Below are 17,380 nucleotides of genomic sequence, written 5' to 3'. Positions count from 1 at the left end.
GATGTGCAATAAATATGCAATTCCACCTTCGTATTCATGAGAATACAAACTCAAGACAATACAGAGTTGGATTGGGTTGGACAGGAAACTGTTTTATCTGTTAGAAAGTCTGACACTCACCATCAATTTTCATGATTTCACCAACCAAATATATAGGCTTTGAAGTAGGAAAGGACTTCGAATTATAGCTGTTGAAATGCTAAACAAATCACAGTCTCAGCAGAACTTAGATGACGGATACTGTTAACTTTCCAGCTCTGTTTGTGACGCTGTGTGGAGTGTGCAAAGTAATTGCCCCCATTCCTCTCACTGACATCAACCTGACAGATTCTTTCAACAGAAATAATTGTGGGTGGCATGTCAAAAAAAAAAAAAGCCCAAAATCCTGAAAATGGAAAAGTCACACCACTGCAACTTAATGCCCAATGAAAGTGGGTAGTGCTGGTTTTTACTAGTTTTACTGGGATGTATTTCCTGGCATTAGTCGATGAGAGTACTGGACATATTATATATTATATATAACGGATCTGTCCTTTCACTTCTGTGTGTTTTATTGTTCTGTATCTTGTATTTTACTTCCTTTGATTGTAAACCTTTTGGTAAATGAGTGATCATTTATAGTTTTGGCTCCAGTACAAATAGTTCCTTTTTAGATGCATGACTCCTAACTACAATGATAAATCTAACCTCCAGTCTGATGTGTCTTTGAATTTAATGCAGAGAAAGAAAAAAGAAGGAAACATAAAGTCAAATAATTTTCAAACTAATCGAAACCAAACTAATCATCAGGTTCTGATCGCATAGCATCTTTCAGGTAACTGTTTCAGATCACTGTTACCGCTCTCATAGTGTTGTTTTTGGTCACAGCAGGCAGCTATTTTCAGAAATCTACTCGCTCAGCACTAAATGGCAGACAGACATTGTTAGAGACTAATTGTGGAATTTATTGGAGCATTTGGCAGCAAAAAAAAGACCGATGCATCCCTCAGGAGGTGGAAGAAGCCAAAAACAGAGCTATGAGTGTAGTGAAATATTGAGCCTACATTCATCAGGTGGACACAAACATGACTCCAAATAGATGCTAATGTTGCTCTGGGTCTCCTGGAGGGGGGAAATAAGTGACTATATGCTAGCAGTTTAATTAGAAGGAAAAATAATGCCACTGTTGTTTACAGCTTGTTCCCATTGTCCCCAAATGGACACAAAATCAGTTATGGCAGGTTTAACTATGGCCACAGAAGTTGGACAACAGAACTCTGACAAACACTTCACTTTGCTGATTTCTCACTTGTGTGGTGTCAATCTGGCAACACAAACAATGACTAAGACTACAGGCAATGTGTGAAGTTATGTAGGGCCCGTTTAAACCAAAAAATGTGCATCTACAAACCAAGGGAAGTTTGTTTTCAAAGCAAATCTCCACAAAATAAATTTCATCTCATCAATACTCTATATAAAATATATATATATATATATATATATTTTTTTTAAAGAAACCTCTTTCATTGACTTAAATGTGCATTGTGTATAAATTTGTGTGATTCTTCCTTACAATAATTCCCTATTACACTGATCTCAGCCATGTCATCCAAAATAGCAGTGTCCTCATCAACAAGCCACGAGCTCTTGCTGAGAGAGCACAACCATGTTTGCAGAATGTCAGGGGATTCACAGCATCCAGATGTGATCCCAACTGTGAATTTTAATGCCGTATTCAGCTGCAGCCTCCGTCATGACTGTGCCTTCTGCCAGACAAAAAGACTGAGGGTCCATTTGATAACGCAAATTCATAACTCAGTTAGTGATTTGCATTGAGTCTGTGGTGATGGATGGACCGAGACGACTGTACGAAAAACATTACTGCAGGACATCTCTGCACAATTTGTCCCCCCGTAGTTTGAGCGCACTCTGTGAAAATCAGCTCTCTGCACACAACAGTAAGTTTTGAGATGGATGAAAGACTTCTACCATCACAATCAAAGTAGCTTCAGGCCAGGTTGAAATCATAACCAAGACTGACTAATGTTTATGGATTTCTTAGAGTGTGAGTGTGTGTGTGAGTGTGTATGTGTGTGTAGTGGGTGTGGGCTATCTGTGACTATTTGTGAAAAAAAAGGAGCAAGACTGAGGAAGAGAGACTCAGAGAGAGAAGCAGTGAGTCTCTGTGGAGTTGTTTTGGTCATGGTGCTTGAGCACTCTGATTAATGCTCATAGAGAGACGCCAGATGGAAAGAGAGAGAAAGAGAGAGGGAGAGAGAGAATGAAAGGGTAGAGGAGGAAATTTGGGGAGAAGAGTACCGTGGAAGAAGATGATCAGAGGGAGGGTGAGGGAGAGAGAAAAGGCCGGATAGAGGCAGGAGGTGGAGTGAAAAAAAAAAGATTAGACTTAACACATGGAGATGATTAGAAAAAGCTAGAGAAATAAAGTGAATCTGAAACCACATTCCAAGGGGAAAAAAGGGGATTCCTCTGTGGTGTTTGGTTATGGCAGTGGTTCTCTACTGACCAATATTAACTCAGTCAACCCTTTTTGCAATGAAAATCACTTCAAGTTGATTTTGAAATTCATCACTGATCCATGTTTTTTTTTCTGGTCATTGTATTTTAGTATATAGTATTTTAGGAATGCTCCTTTGCCCTTAAACCTCTGTGGGCAAGCTGTGTATGAGTTTGATTAACAGCTGAGCCAGCAGGGACACAGAGGTACAATTAGTAGGTCTTCATGAGCGCAAGAAACCAGGTTACTCAAAGAAATCAGGTTATAAGATAAGATAAGAGATAAGATAAGATAAACCTTTAATAGTCCCACAATGGGGAAATTGCACATTGTTATGCAGGCAATCGGACAACTCATTTATATGCACTTTAATAACCTGGTTACGGGGAGCAGGTCAGTAATCAGATTTCTCCCACACACATAATCAAATGTCCAGCCGGGGAAACTGTCTTTGTGTTATTTTCAGTTCGAGTTCTTTGTCCTTTAGATGGTATTATGAAATTATGACATGAAGTCATCTCTAGCTGAGGTCACTGAGGTAGTTAAGAAGCTCCTCAGTGGCAAGGTGCCTGGTGTGGATGAGATTCGTGTTGAGATGCTGAAGGTTCTGGACATTTTTAGGCTGTCTCAGGTGACACATCTTATCAATCTCACATGGAGGTTGGGGACAGCACCTATGGACTGGCAGAGTGCAGTGGAGGTTCCCATTTTTAAAAAGGTAGACCTTTGTGGGCCTATGACCGGGTCCCTCGGGGGATCTTGTGCTACTGTGAGACCTTCAGTATGCACCAGGGCAGTTTGCAACCGAGTGTGAAGCAGCTGAGATGAGAGTCAGCACCTCTGAGTCTGAGGCCATGGTTCTCTGCCAGGAAACAGAGAATTGCTCCCTTCAGGTGGGCATGAAGTTTCTGCCCCTAGTGAAGAAGATTAAGATTAAATGTTTCAGGGTCCTGTTCACGAGTGAGGGTAGAATGCAGCAGGTATTGGTCTGGCATCAGCAGTAAAGCGGGCACTGTACTGGACGACTGTAGGGAAGACGGGGCTGAGAAGGCAAAGTTTTCAATTTACCAGTCCATCTATGTTCTGACCCTCACCTATGGTCGTGACCAAAAGTATGAGATCGCAAACACAAGCGGCTGAAAAGAGTTTCCTCTGCAGGGTGACTGGGCTCACCCTTAGCGATAGGGTTAGGAGGTCTGACACCTAAAAGGAGCTTGGAGTAGAGCCGCTGCTCCTTTGCATCGAAAGAAGCCAGCTGAGGTGGTTCAGGCATCTGATCAGGATTCCTCTGGGGTGCTATGCATTGGAGGTTTTCTGGGCACGTTCAACTGGTAGAAGACCCAGGGGTAGACCTAAAACACACTGGAGAGATAATATATCTAATCTGGCCTGGGAATGCCTGGGGATCCCCCAAGAGTTGCTGGAAAACGTTGCTGAGGAGAGGGATGTCTGCCACCGTGATACGACCTCAGATAAATGGCAGAAAATGGATGGATGGATGGATCAACAAGCCAAGGTGCAGAAATGTATGTTTCGTCAAGGAGAGCACATTATGTATAATCCACATAGCAGATCTTTAGGGTGCTGTGGAAGAAAAAACATACAATTTAACTTCATTTGGACTTTAAAGCAACAAAAATAGGAAATCTGATGAGAGAGAATGGAGAGAGCGCTTTAAAATATGCTTCAACCATGCTGGTTTTGTTGCATTTCCATTTTTTAAAAGACTTTGATGAGGCTGTGAAATGCCTGTGCAAACTGTTTGTGAGTGATTCTACAAAGAGCATCTGCAAAAGTATTCATTATTTCACCAAGATGGGGTACAAGCCTAAAGAATCGTGTTTTGGTTAAGAGAATAGTCGTAGATGTGATGTTTGCAGAGGAGAGAATTTTGAAGGAGAGAGAAGAGAAGAGAAGAGAGGAGGGGTGGGGGTTGGAATTTTGGGAGATCAGTGGCAGAGAAGAAGATGAGAAAAGAGGGTTTGGGCGCAGTGGGATTACTCCAAGATGTGGTGAGTGGGAGACAAGAATACAGAAAGACAGAGAGAGGAGACAGGAAGACACCAGCACCTCTTTTTGATTTGTATTAAAAATTAACAAGCATACAATGCTATATATTTCCCAAATAATGAATATAAACAAAGGAAAACATGGAAAACCTTAAATGTATTAGGGCAAGGTTTTGTTTAAGGTCTTAGCAACTAAAACCATTTGGTTAAGCTTATAAAAAGACTGGTAATTTCTTAAAAAACAAAAAACAAAAAAAAACCCTACCTGTTGAAGGTTGAGGGATAGGGGAAGACTGTGATTATGGTTAACCAAAACAAATACTGACTGCTAGTAGGATCTGGCGGAAAGTCAATCGTCCATCTACATCTTCTATTTGAGAGGTTTCTCAGTACTTTAAAGGCATCATTATACTAATTAGCTGTCACCTCATCTAACAGCATCTACCTTTATTGGAACTGGGGGGTCTGCTTCCATCAATTTTGTTCCTTTCTCAAACCTGTTCTGCCATCAAGACGAGAACAACACTAAGAATTTCTTTGCCGAGAGACTGTCTGAAGGTGTGCTATCCCTGTTTGGATGATTATTAATATTTAGCCCACATTTTTGCCTTTAGATGTGGTCAGATGACACTTGTACTATATTTGTACCCTGCACAGTTTACAAGCTATTTTCAAGCATACCCAGGCCTTAGCTCATCATAATTCACCTGGCTACTAGATTTTCTTGTCTGGTTTACGTAAACACTTTACTTAAATTTCTGAACAGAAAACCAATGCTATTGTTTCTCTGGTCCAGACAATCTTGGCTCAGGATCTGTTTTTTTTTTTTTTGGCTTTTGCACCTTGGAATTGGCAGTGAAACTGAATTGAAACTGAGTGACAGAAAGAAAGACTGACAGAAAGAGAAATGGGCAGAACAGGAGAGAGAAATCTAAGGAGGGGTAGTGATGGAGATGAGAATGGAGAGACAGACACAGGGAGCAGAAAGAGAGGGAATGAGACAGAGAAAGAGAGACAGAGGGAGGGAAAGGGGGAGGGAGGGAAGGAGAAGCTTGCTATCAGAGTCAGACGGCATTGACCTTCACTCCATCTACAACCACGTACAGCATTTAGCACATATGGCTCCGCTTAATGTGGCGAGACTTAAATAAGTGTGTGTGTTTGCGTATCTATTTTTGATTTGCTCGTAGGAGTGTGATTATATGTATGAGCGTGCATGCCTCACTATGTGTGTCTTTGATTGTGTTTACATGGTAATGTTTACTTGTGTATTGCCACATGGATGTGTGTGTGTGTGTGCGTGCCTGCGAACACAGTGTGTATCTTAATTGGACTCCATTCAACTGTTTAATTACTCATTAGAGATGCTGCAAAGCAATCTATACACCAGCTTTCCCTGTTGGCTCCCTCTGCCCTCTGTGACTTCCAACCCACAGAGGCTCAAATGCTTTGACCCATACTACATGGATTAGTTCACCTCGTCAATCTGGATCAACCCGTTCATATTAGATGAAGATCCTTAAGACAGAGGGTGATGCCGGAGCAAGGCAGACAGTTGATAAGTCAGTCAGCCAGTCAGTGGGTTTGACACTCAGCCACTTTCTTCATGTGTAAGATTAGTAGTCAGTCAGTCAATCCGACAGCTGGCCACTTTTTCACCCGGTTATCCAGGTAGTCAGTTAATGAGTCAGTCAGTCAGTGGACCAACAAGCTTGATGGTCTTTTAGCTGTCTGAACTGTCAGTTGCATAATTGTGTTGTCACTCTGTCAATCACCTCATCTGTTAATCTATCAATCAGACTGTCAGTCAGAGAGTGAAAGGTCCCTCCTTTTCTTTTCTTTTTTTTTCAAAAGCACCTTTGCATATACAGTACAAGTACAGATGAAACACAGTTCAATAAAATACTGCAAAACAGTTACAGGGAATGTTCAAACATGGATAACTGAAACTAAATAATATACAAACAACATAAAAATATTGGCATAATAAATAATAAAGGGGATTTTTTTTTCATAAAGTTGGTAAAACAGCAAAAGCAAGATCCCTTTTGTCCTGAGGCATGACCATGAAAATTTAACAGTAGTTGGTTGCCAGACCTGAGGAGTCTTGATGCAGAATATGGGATTAAAATTCATAAATATATAACAAATAAAACCATCATAGGTTTGGTTTTGTAACTCTGCCCCTCTGAGGAAATTTCTGCTGGATGTTTTGCAGAAATTTAAGAATGAAAAGAACAAAATAGAATAAACTTTTTTGTGTTAGCCTTAGCAAACTATTGGTGGTCATTTTGATTGACAGCCAAGAGGGTCTCCCAAAAAAAAGTAATTAAAACTGCATTAAAAAATCTGAAGAATGCATGAGTATTTATAGCATGAAAACTACATCATCTGGTTCTTTCTCCTTCTTTAAACATTGACTCTGTGAATATGTGACTTTTCAGCAGGGAGCTGACACAAATCCTTTGTTGTCTTTGCCCCCCCGCTTTTGTGTTGAGAGATTCCTATTGGTGTACTTGGACACCAGCCATCGTCTCCTTCCCACTCCGCTTTGGGCCAACCTTGTCGATACCAATATAGCCCCTATGCTGTTTATGCTGTCGACAGTGCCAAAGCCGGTGCTACATCATGGTGAATGCCCCTCAGAAAACAAGGAGACTGATATAGGCGTATCATGCACTCTGTCTGTCAGCTTGTCAGCTGCACCGCGTGTGCCCAAGCTCTCATCTTGTCTGTCTGACTAACTCGTCCTTCCTGTCCATCCATCAGTGGCTTTGTCACTCTATCTGTCTGGCTTTGGGTCGGTTCTGTCTCTACTTTTTGTGTGTAAATTTTAGCTTCCACATCACCAAGGTGACAATTATCCTTCCAGGGGGTCTAGAGATTTCTTTCCGACAAGGTTTGTTATGTTAATTCAGTCCGTGGGTGTCGGGTTGTATGTGTCTGTATGTATGATGGGAAGCATGTTTGTGTCAGTCAGTGTGTGTATGAGTGTGCATATGTGTATGAATTTGCCGAGGATTGGCACAGGCAGCACTTAATCCGCAGGGGGGCCCATGTTGGCTGTCTTGAAGAAATACATAATAACCTTTCAGATGTGCTGAATGTCACCACGGTGATCTATGGACGACATTATTCAGAGTGACACATGTGGAAGTTGTCACAACAAGACAACTTGAGCTTGGGAATGTGAGTGCGTGTTAGTTGTGGGGTTTTAATGGTTTGTTTTTCATGTTTGCCGTGTACATACAGTATGATATGCATGTGTGTTTTGCTGTCTGTTTCTTGTTGTTGTTTACATCTGCATGTGTTGAACGTAGGATCAAGAGTTAATTTACATAATTAAACATGTGCATCTGCGTTTATGAATCCTAGAATTTCACTGTGTGTTACTGTGCTTGTGCTCCAGTACGGTATATTTATGTACGTGTATGTGGAGGTATATCTGTCTCAGCATGTGTTTGTGTAGAGGGAGGTGAAGTATTTGCCCCACATACCTAAACATCAGCAGCAATGCAGCGGGAATCGCAAGCAGAGATGACAGCATGAGAAAGGAACACCTCATGCTGTGAGAGCATATAAAGAGTCTTAGCAAGAAGGAGAAGATGTGTGTGTCTGTGTGTGTGTGTATGTTTGTGTGTGGGAGGGAGGTTTGGGAGTTACACTAATGGGGAGGGGGGGTAAGACAGAGAAGAAAACGAGAAAGAGAAAACAGAGGTGGAATGAGAGTTATGACGACTGAAAAGCAGAGACAGTAACAATGTCAAAAGAAGCTGCTGTGCTTCAGAAGAGAAAGTCAGAGAAGAAGAAAAAGGGAAAGTGAGCGAGTAAATGAAGCTGAGGTGAGCAGAGATGAAGAGTGAAGGGACGAAAAGAAAGACAGAGCCAAAGACAGAGTGAAGACGGGAGCAGATGAAGATGGAGAGAAAGAAACGGGGAGTAATGTGGAGTTAATTGGAGAGACATTGAGAATGACTGCAGCTGCAGCAGACTGAGACAGCAACGTAACCGAGGCTATGCTTAACAGACACACACACCATGAAGCAGCCTGTAGTTTCTGCCTGCCAAAAAGCCAAATGAGGTGAAATTGTGCACATTTCAGATGAGGAATATGAAATTTTACATTTAAAAGACTCCACATTTCCATTTGGCCAACAGTGCCTGGAATTGGCCATGGTTAGGCAACGATAAAGGTGCAATCTGTTTGTGAGGGTATGTGGTAGAGAGCAAACCGGATGCTCATTACTGTCACTAAGAGAATGATGATAAATTCAGTGCTGGCAGAAAGTATCACCCACTGTGCCTGCAAATAGGAGCTGGCAACTAAAGTTGAATTTTCCCAACTTTTGCCTTGAACTGGAGAAGTGAAGATGAATGGGATGTTTAAATTGAAAATCAATCCACATCTGATATGTCAGCCTTTTCTTCTTGACTCCTCATCCAAAGAACATGGAGTGATGTGATGAATAAGAGGCAGATGTTTTCTTCTTTTTTTCTTTTTTGACTCTCTAAGAGAGAAACTTTGATTTCACAGGTCAAACTGAATACTTGTCTTCTTTGTATTTTTCCTTAGACTCTTAGTTAAATGTGCCCTGTGGAGTTTTCAAAACACATTGCATTTACATTTAGTGTTTCTCAAACCAAAGTGCATTTCCTTCCTCATTTTAAAAAATACTTCAGGAACTTCTTCTTCCTCACTGCCTCCCAAAAGCTTAAATATACGATGTATAGATGTATGCGTACAAAAAGCAGGCTTATTACAGACCAAAAAATTACGGCCCCACCTGCGATTATGTGTTAAAGAAAATAACACCCATTATCCCCCTGAAAAACGTAGCTAAAAAAACACATAATGTGGCCCAAACATGACTACTCTGTGGGCTACAGACTGGTCTTTAGGACATTGTTGTTTTTTATATGCATGGTAAATTGTTTAGGGAATTATTTTGTATTATCATTGTGGGTGGAGCATTTTGTTGATGAAGACCTTAAAGGTCAAAATGTTGCATTATTGCAAATTTAATTGGACTTCCAACCTCTCCTTTTCACTTGAGCTATCTTTTTTTGCCAAAATCTCCATGGTGACTGGGAAGCATTTTCATTGACTGACGTCTCGCACCCAGAGCCGTGTTTTTTTTTCACATTACAGAGAGAGACAGTGGGTGATCAAGTGAAGCTGAAGAAACAGAGAAAGTTATGGGCGTAGAGAGAGAGGGGTGACACAGTGAGAGTGAGAGAACGGAGAGAATGGAGAAGAGAGCGAAGCATCCTTTGATGTTAGTTCGCTGATCCGGCCCGCTGTTTAGGACACAGGCAGGTATGGTAAACATCCAAGGCTTCTCCAACCTGAGGCTTTGATCACAGCCATGCAGAGAGATGGTGTTGATGACTCAGTGGTGCTAGAATATTAAGGTGCGGCCACTACACTCACATACTACTGTACGAGGAGACTCTTGCATCTATAATACATCTATAATACACACCCAGACACACGCATTATAAACAAATGCTTTCATTCTCCTTTCTTTAATAATCTTTCACTTCAACTTTTAAACCCTTCAATTTCTATTTTCATTTCACCCTGACATGCACGCTCAATATCCTTTTGAAAGCCTTTACACAGACTCTTTACCACTGATTGTGGTCCATGCCTCAGAATGAGCCTTTTACATCCAGATGAGAGCCAGCAGCCAAAAGCCGTGTCCTTCAGCTGCATCTGGCTAACCTCACCAGACAATTCAATTGCACTGAAAGAGTGCGGAGAATCTGTGAGACATCAGGGGATTATGAACCAAACAAACCATCATATCATATTGCACAGGTTTACACACACAGACAATATTAAAAAGAAATGGCTTCAAACAGCGGAACAAAACACAGAAAAGACCATGTACTGAACAACATGCACTCCAACAACACTCTGTTTTACAGGCATATTTTAAGACTCTTTTTTTGGTGACTATTGAGTTTTGAAAGCACATCTCTTCCTATCCCTCCTGAACCTAATTATCAAGTTTTCCTCCTTTTGGTAGTTTTACTTGTGGAAATTATATTGACTGTCAATATGTCAGAGATACAAAAAGCTATCTTTCCCTGGAAATGAAAAATAATCAAGTTTTATCACCCGGAAATTAAGCATATACGTTATTTCTTGTCCCGGTGATAAGAGTTTATGCAGAATGAGAAAAGGGATAAAAGGATTAGTGGAACTTTATAATTTTTTGCACTGTACTTTGATGTAATTCACCTTAAAGCCCATGTAGGATTTTATATTACTATATTATAACATCTTTCGAATTATTATGATGGGATAAGTTTTGGTTGAAGTTTTTGTTTGTTGAGAAATGAGACAATTCTAGTGAAAACTGGTGCAGTCTACGTGTTTCTATTTTCCATAGATTATCAGTGTTGGTATCAAACTCACTGACAGGGAAAGACCAATTTTGTTGTCAGCAGACTTGTGGCAGTGTCTTTTTGATGCTACACCTTAGGTTCACCAAAGCCAGAAATAATGAAATTGTTGAGATACCGTCGCAGGGACTTGACAAGAACATGATTTAAACTTCATAAATGTTTTTGTGACTGTTATTATTCAGGGTCACTTATTTAAAAATGAGACCTTCACTGTAAACTCTTCTGACTCTTCTGCAACTGTGCAACAGTTGTGAAACAGTGACCAACACTAAAACGAATCTGGTAGCAATACATATAAATTCCCAAAGTTTGAAGGCCTGGTCACACCAGACAGTGGTACAGTGCTGTTGCTGGCAAGCTAACTGCTAACACTCTAGCCAGCCAGGCTGATCAGTCACAGTAGAACTTCTCCCTTTTATCTCTCTGCTTTTCTGTTTACTCATCCCTGGTATTTTATTCGTCACCCTTTCGTGCAATACAAAGTTATTTGATAGGGACAATAAAGCTCTCTGAACAAATGTGAAAGGCTTAAAGTGCTTTCTGCATTTGAGGTGTTATTGCTGTGTTGTTATATTGACAGTGAAATTATATCTTAAAGGGTCAAATGTAGTTTTCCCTTTGTGATATCTAGTCATCCAGATATATTTTTCTGCAGAGATTAGGAGATGTGTGTCTGAAATTTCTGATGCCACCCCAGTGCAGTGACAGTGAATTCAAATTTGTTTGTTGGTGCTTTAGGGTTTGGAAACATGGTGCTGGTCCCAGTGACCGAACTATTATTTTTCTACGGGGATTTTTGATACTGATACATACCGATACATACTGCCTCCAGGAAATAGTCATATATCCGCACTCTGAAGTCTGACACTGACACTTCCTGTACATGCTGGAGAGGCTGCATGGGAGCTTTGGGGCTCACCAGATTCTTTCATGTGCCAACATCAGAAAATACACCTATTACTTATTTTTATATTTACAACATATATACAAGATGGCAGAGTTTTGTTTGTTTGCTGTAAAATACATGCAGAGCATTGATACAATAATCACAGAAAAGACCCCAGCACTACACCATAATCATACACATTCATCAAGTTTAATTCATGTCAGTTTGAAATACACACCCCCTAACCCTGTGCTGCAAATGTGGATATTTTGGCCGAAAACAAATATGTTGTCTGCGAACATTTTGCTGTTACACTTAGTATCAACATATTTGGAACTTGCCAAATATGTAAATAAACAACAAATCCTCATTATGTTAATGAAAAACATTATCTGGTCGCAACCACCTTTCCTTCAAAATGTATTTGCTGTAGTAAATTGTTTATATATAAACGTAATTGCTGGGAGACAGGGTGGTATATGCACATTAAAGGAAAGACACACCTGTACCCACAGCCATGACACCCACACGCCACACACAGATAAGTTCTTTGAAGAAGAGACATGCAGTAAGTGTGAGTGCATTCTCATGTCTTTTTGGCCTGTGCAGTGTGTGTGTTTAATTCCAAATGACACACAACCTTAGAGGCAGCGATGCAGGGATACACACACTCATCCACACTTTAACAACACACACCAGCATGTACTCTTTAACAGCTCGGAGTGCGGTGGCACACACCTGCACACGCAGACACACGCACACACCTGCACACACAGTTTCCTCTCCTGGGCGTATTAGGAATGCAGACAGTGTCACAGCAGCAGGGCAGGGTGCTGAGTAGCTTAATACAACCTAATGTATCCTGGCACATTAGCCCTTTCTTGGATTGAGTATCCTCACTCATAGAGACCCATTTTACCAAACCACTTTACCATTTAATCAGTCACGCGTGCACACACACACACACTTCTGTCCAGTCCCCAAAAATTACACACAAACATATATATAATTGTATACCCAAAAGTATACCCAAAGTACTAATGCTCAGATAGTAGTTATCTATAAATGTATCAGTGCACAATCAATAGGCGAAGCACATTTGTCTCAGATGGAAACCAACAGTTGTACAAATTGAAATGAAAGACAGAAAACTCCTCTTCCATCTGCTCTTCCTCCAGCTGGCCTCCTCCTCCTCTTTTGCTCTTTCTCTCCTCCTTCTTTTCACTTATTTCTGACTTTTTTCACTCCCATTTCATGCACTCTCATTACCCCCCCTTCTTTTATCCTCAGTTTGCACGTACTTCCATTTTTCCCCTTCCTTTTCTTTTTTTGTCTCACTCCCTCCATTCTTTCCTTTTAGTCCTTTTATTCTCATTCTGTGCATCTCTCCCTCTGTTTCTCCCTCTGCCTTTCCCCTTTAGTTGTTAATCAGAGTTGATTGGGAGCAGAGAGAGCCGAGAGGAGCTCCCCAGTGGATCAATGCCTCTAAATGATCTGTTCAAGGATCCTTTTAGAACCTGCAAAACTTGCTCTGATAGCGCACCGAAGCATGAAGGCGCTCATTTCACATCTAACTCACTTCCTGATTTGCCCTCTGGGAGAGAGATAGGACTGCCGTTATTGGGATAATTTGTCCCAAAGCTAAATATCCCACTAACCAAAAGTGCTTAGACCAAAATGTCTTCATTCCAGGCAATCAATTACTGCCAAGGTGAGGGGGAAAATGATGAATTTGTTTAAAAAGCTCAATCTGTGTGCGTGCGCGCCATCTGAGACGACGAGGTTGCCCAACAACTGGCTTTATTTATGCTCGTTTGATTGAAGACATTTTCCTGCGTCTCAAATTTACCGAGCTTCGAGAAACAAGATTTGATAACGCGCGGCAGCTGAATATTAAACGTATCTGACGTGGTACATTTGAAATCAAATTGATCGTAGCCATGGTGATGGATGATGTTAATGACGAACACCAGAAGAAGTGGTCACCACAGACAAGTGCACATGCCCACTAAGAGATTTGATATTACGCTAAAATATCACACTTGTGAATTTTAAACAGCCTTTGAAATGTTAGATGGTTTACTAAAGAATATTTCAAAGTGAAACTTGAATAATGAATCACTGTGGGTTGTTACAGATGCAAAAACAGAGAGATTATTAAGTCATACCCATGGGACATTTTATTTATGGAGCGCTAGTAAATAAAATATCTGAAATATCAAATATTTTTTAAAATACTGATGTATTTTATCACAGAAGGGGGTTGATATGGAAGCAAAACTATACACGAAACAAAGTTGTTATGTATTTTAAGGCTTGTGGTCAAACAAATGCTACCTTTTGAGTATTGATTCATTGTCAGATGTGAAATATTGATCGATCAGCTTCAAGAACTTTTGCTAATAGATACTATGAGTTTAAAATAAATCTTTCTCCTCATATATTCAGCTAAGCCTGTCAATGAATTAGTCTTGTGATATTCTATACATTATTTATGAAATTATACAAGTATTGTCTGTTAATCCAAAGCCTCGTGGGATTTCTTCATCAACTTCTGTGTCACAAAACTCAATTTTTGTCCAAAAACTATTAAAAACTCATCAGTGAGCCACACACATGTACAGTGCAACTGTGTGGCTCCTCAGTAAGCCACACAGTTGTTTTTTCACAGCCATGTGCATGGGCACTGTAGTTTGAGTTTATCTCAGACACGCCCTCCTGATGCCATAAATTCTCACAAGAGCATTAAATGTGTACCAGTCCATGCCTGAAAATCCTCCCTAACAGATGCACAATTTGCTTCTGTTTGATTAACTTTTGCCAAAAAATACAACGCGCAGCTGTTTTAGAAAATTATTTAGCCTGTTTTAAAAATGAAATGATTTATTTATGACCCATTTTTAAACATTTACATCCTCAGAAGAAACCAGTGGGCTTGGGGCTGGGTGTTACAGACAGGATAGGGAAGTCATAAAGTTTAGAGTACTACACAGTTGGTTTTGATCTTTTAATGGCATTTTTTGGCAATAACAAAAATTTAGAATATCGCCAGCCTTATCCTTTAAGATAGACTGCTTCACTCCAGTGACTTCAAGATTGTAAACAGAAGTTCAGTTTCCATATAAGCAACATTGGCACCAAAACATAAAACCTAAATAGAGGCTGTATAATGTAGGGAAGAAAAATGCAGCCATATGTTTCTAATGACTAAGAAGCAGAGGCTTTTGAAAAGAAATGAGTGGAGATGCCGATTGAGTTCAAGCACCATCTTATGTATTTCCATATGTTACCTGCATTTATTTCACAAGATCCTTGACTCAGTGCCAGAAGGAGGAATATAGTGAGGAAAACTGCCACCATATATACCTTCTACAATGTGTGTATATATACTAATATTTCTTCTTCACTCACCTCTGACCCACTTCTGTTCATCATGCCAACCTCAATGATCAGCATGTGTATGGAACTAAGTGGACATTCACCACAGCAGCCTCTATACACACTGCTTTAGGGGTTGGGATAATAATGTGTGCTCTCTTCCATCACGACCCAGTTCTCTTGAGTGTCAGTGCCTACGAGTAGGCTCATTCAGGCACTCGGACTGGAACAAAGACTGTATTCCAAACATACTAGTAATTCCCATGAAGCATAGCTCTCTGAGCTTTATGAAAATAAAACTGGTTACTATTCAAACTTTAGCAGTAACCAGAGGGATTATTATTGATTTTTCTGGCCCTCTTATGTTTATTAAATAAGTAAAAAAAAAAAAACACCCTCTAGGATGTTTTTTGTGTACCGCAATGACTCAGGTGGTCTGAAGACCCTCTATCGGAAAGCATTTGCTGAAGTGTCCTTCGGCAAGGCATTGAATCTCTACGGGTTGCTGTTTTGTAGCTGACTCTGACCTCTGATCTTCCTGTGGAGATGTGCAATCACGCAATTTCATGTAATTGCAGTTCACAGCATGACTGCACAATATGGACACTCACCGCAGTTTCCTTTGTGCTGTTTGTACATACTGTATGTGTAGGAATTTCTCAAAATACATGTCTCACACCATCTCATTTTACCTCAAACTATTCCCATGGCACATATTCCTGAGCCTTGTGTTTTTTTCTTACATGAAGGAATTTGAATCCACTTTTCATTGTGTTTTGCAGGTTCTGGCACGGAGAGTACAGGGTGGCAGTGAACATCAATGACTATCTGGACATCTACTGTCCTTACTATGAGGGTCCTCCGTCCCACGGGAGGATGGAACGATACATCCTCTTCATGGTCAACCACGAGGGCTACACTTCCTGCCAGCACAGGATGCGTGGCTTCAAACGCTGGGAGTGCAACCGTCCCAGCGGTCCTGACGGACCCCTGCGTTTCTCAGAGAAGTTCCAGCTCTTCACTCCCTTCTCCCTGGGCTTTGAGTTCAGGCCTGGACACGAGTACTACTACATCTGTAGGTTATCAGCTAAGCATCGCTCTTGTGTGTATGTGTGGTGGGAGATTGTGTGTACAGATAAAAGGGTGTTTATCTGTTTGTTGTGTGTGCGTGAGCTTGCGCGTGTTTTTTTGCGTGTTATCCTTGCTCCTGCTCAATATGCATTTGTAAATGATGTGTAAATATGCAATCAACAGAAGTTGATTGAGAGAGTTCTGAAACACGGCCCACCATGTCGCTCGCACAGCCACAGGCGTGCATAAATACACCTTCCATCGCTCACTCACTCCCCCTACTCTCTCTCTCACTCTCTTTATTTCTTGATGTAACTCTCTGCTTCTGTTGAGATCATAAGTGGTGTGCTCAGCAAAGTGGTAAAAATGTCACCAGGCGTAGTTTGTAATCATTTCTATATTAGCTGTATTGATGTTTCTCCTCACTTCAACAAGTGATATATTAGTATCACAGATGGGCTTTGCCCCCTGAGACTGTTTTTCTGAACAGAGTTAAAAAGCTATCATTCCCCCACCAGGCATGGGACAAATAGTAGCTTCAAATTACTCTTAAACATTGTTTTCAGCTGCACGGTGTGCCAGATGGGCGGGATAGATTTACCACATCCGGACAGTTTAGTGCAAGATCAGTTGGTAATCACAGAAAACCACATTAAATTGACTTTCAAAAGCTTTGCTGTCAATGGCCAAACTTTCTGGCGCTGCACAGTAAAAGTGCCACTTTTACTGTGTTGAGGCTGCAGGAGTCTGCAGGCTTTAGACAAGAAGTTTGCCTGTTTGAATTCACAGACCAGCTGGCGAAATATTTGGAAGGGAAGTGAACCTTTCAAAAGGGGGACAGTTAAAAACTCCCACAATCACAGGAGGTCACTGGTCAGGAAAATGCATGCCCAGGATGTTTTAAGCATTTGAACAAATCATCCATTCTGCTGTTTTTCTGGTGAGGACAATTTTTAGCGGCCAATTAAGTTTTAAAAAGCCCATATTAGTCAGTAGTGTTGGGGAAGTTACTTTGAAAAATGAATCCTCATACCAAGGCCTGCCTGGCATCAGTACATTGTTCAGACATTGGTCAGTTTTCTTAAAGACAATAATTCCTCCAAGACAAGACAAGACATGAGCAGC

At 40.8% G+C, this 17,380-nt stretch overlaps 1 protein-coding gene across 1 annotated transcript in view; it reads left to right on the top strand.

The window, feature by feature from the left end:
- efna2a (ephrin-A2a) overlaps window positions 1–17,380 on the top strand; it is a 69,377-nt gene that overhangs the window by 46,432 nt on the left and 5,565 nt on the right. Inside the window, exon 2 of the mRNA XM_041060577.1 lies at window positions 15,967–16,259. Within this exon, the coding sequence (XP_040916511.1) occupies window positions 15,967–16,259 (293 nt within the window). The remainder of the gene's footprint in view (window positions 1–15,966; window positions 16,260–17,380) is intronic.

Source organism: Toxotes jaculatrix, chromosome 17, assembly GCF_017976425.1.
Source record: "Toxotes jaculatrix isolate fToxJac2 chromosome 17, fToxJac2.pri, whole genome shotgun sequence".
NCBI classification, from domain to species: Eukaryota; Metazoa; Chordata; class Actinopteri; family Toxotidae; genus Toxotes; species Toxotes jaculatrix.
The sequence above is the reverse complement of the archived record's forward strand: the minus strand, read 5'-3'. Positions and strand labels throughout refer to the sequence as shown.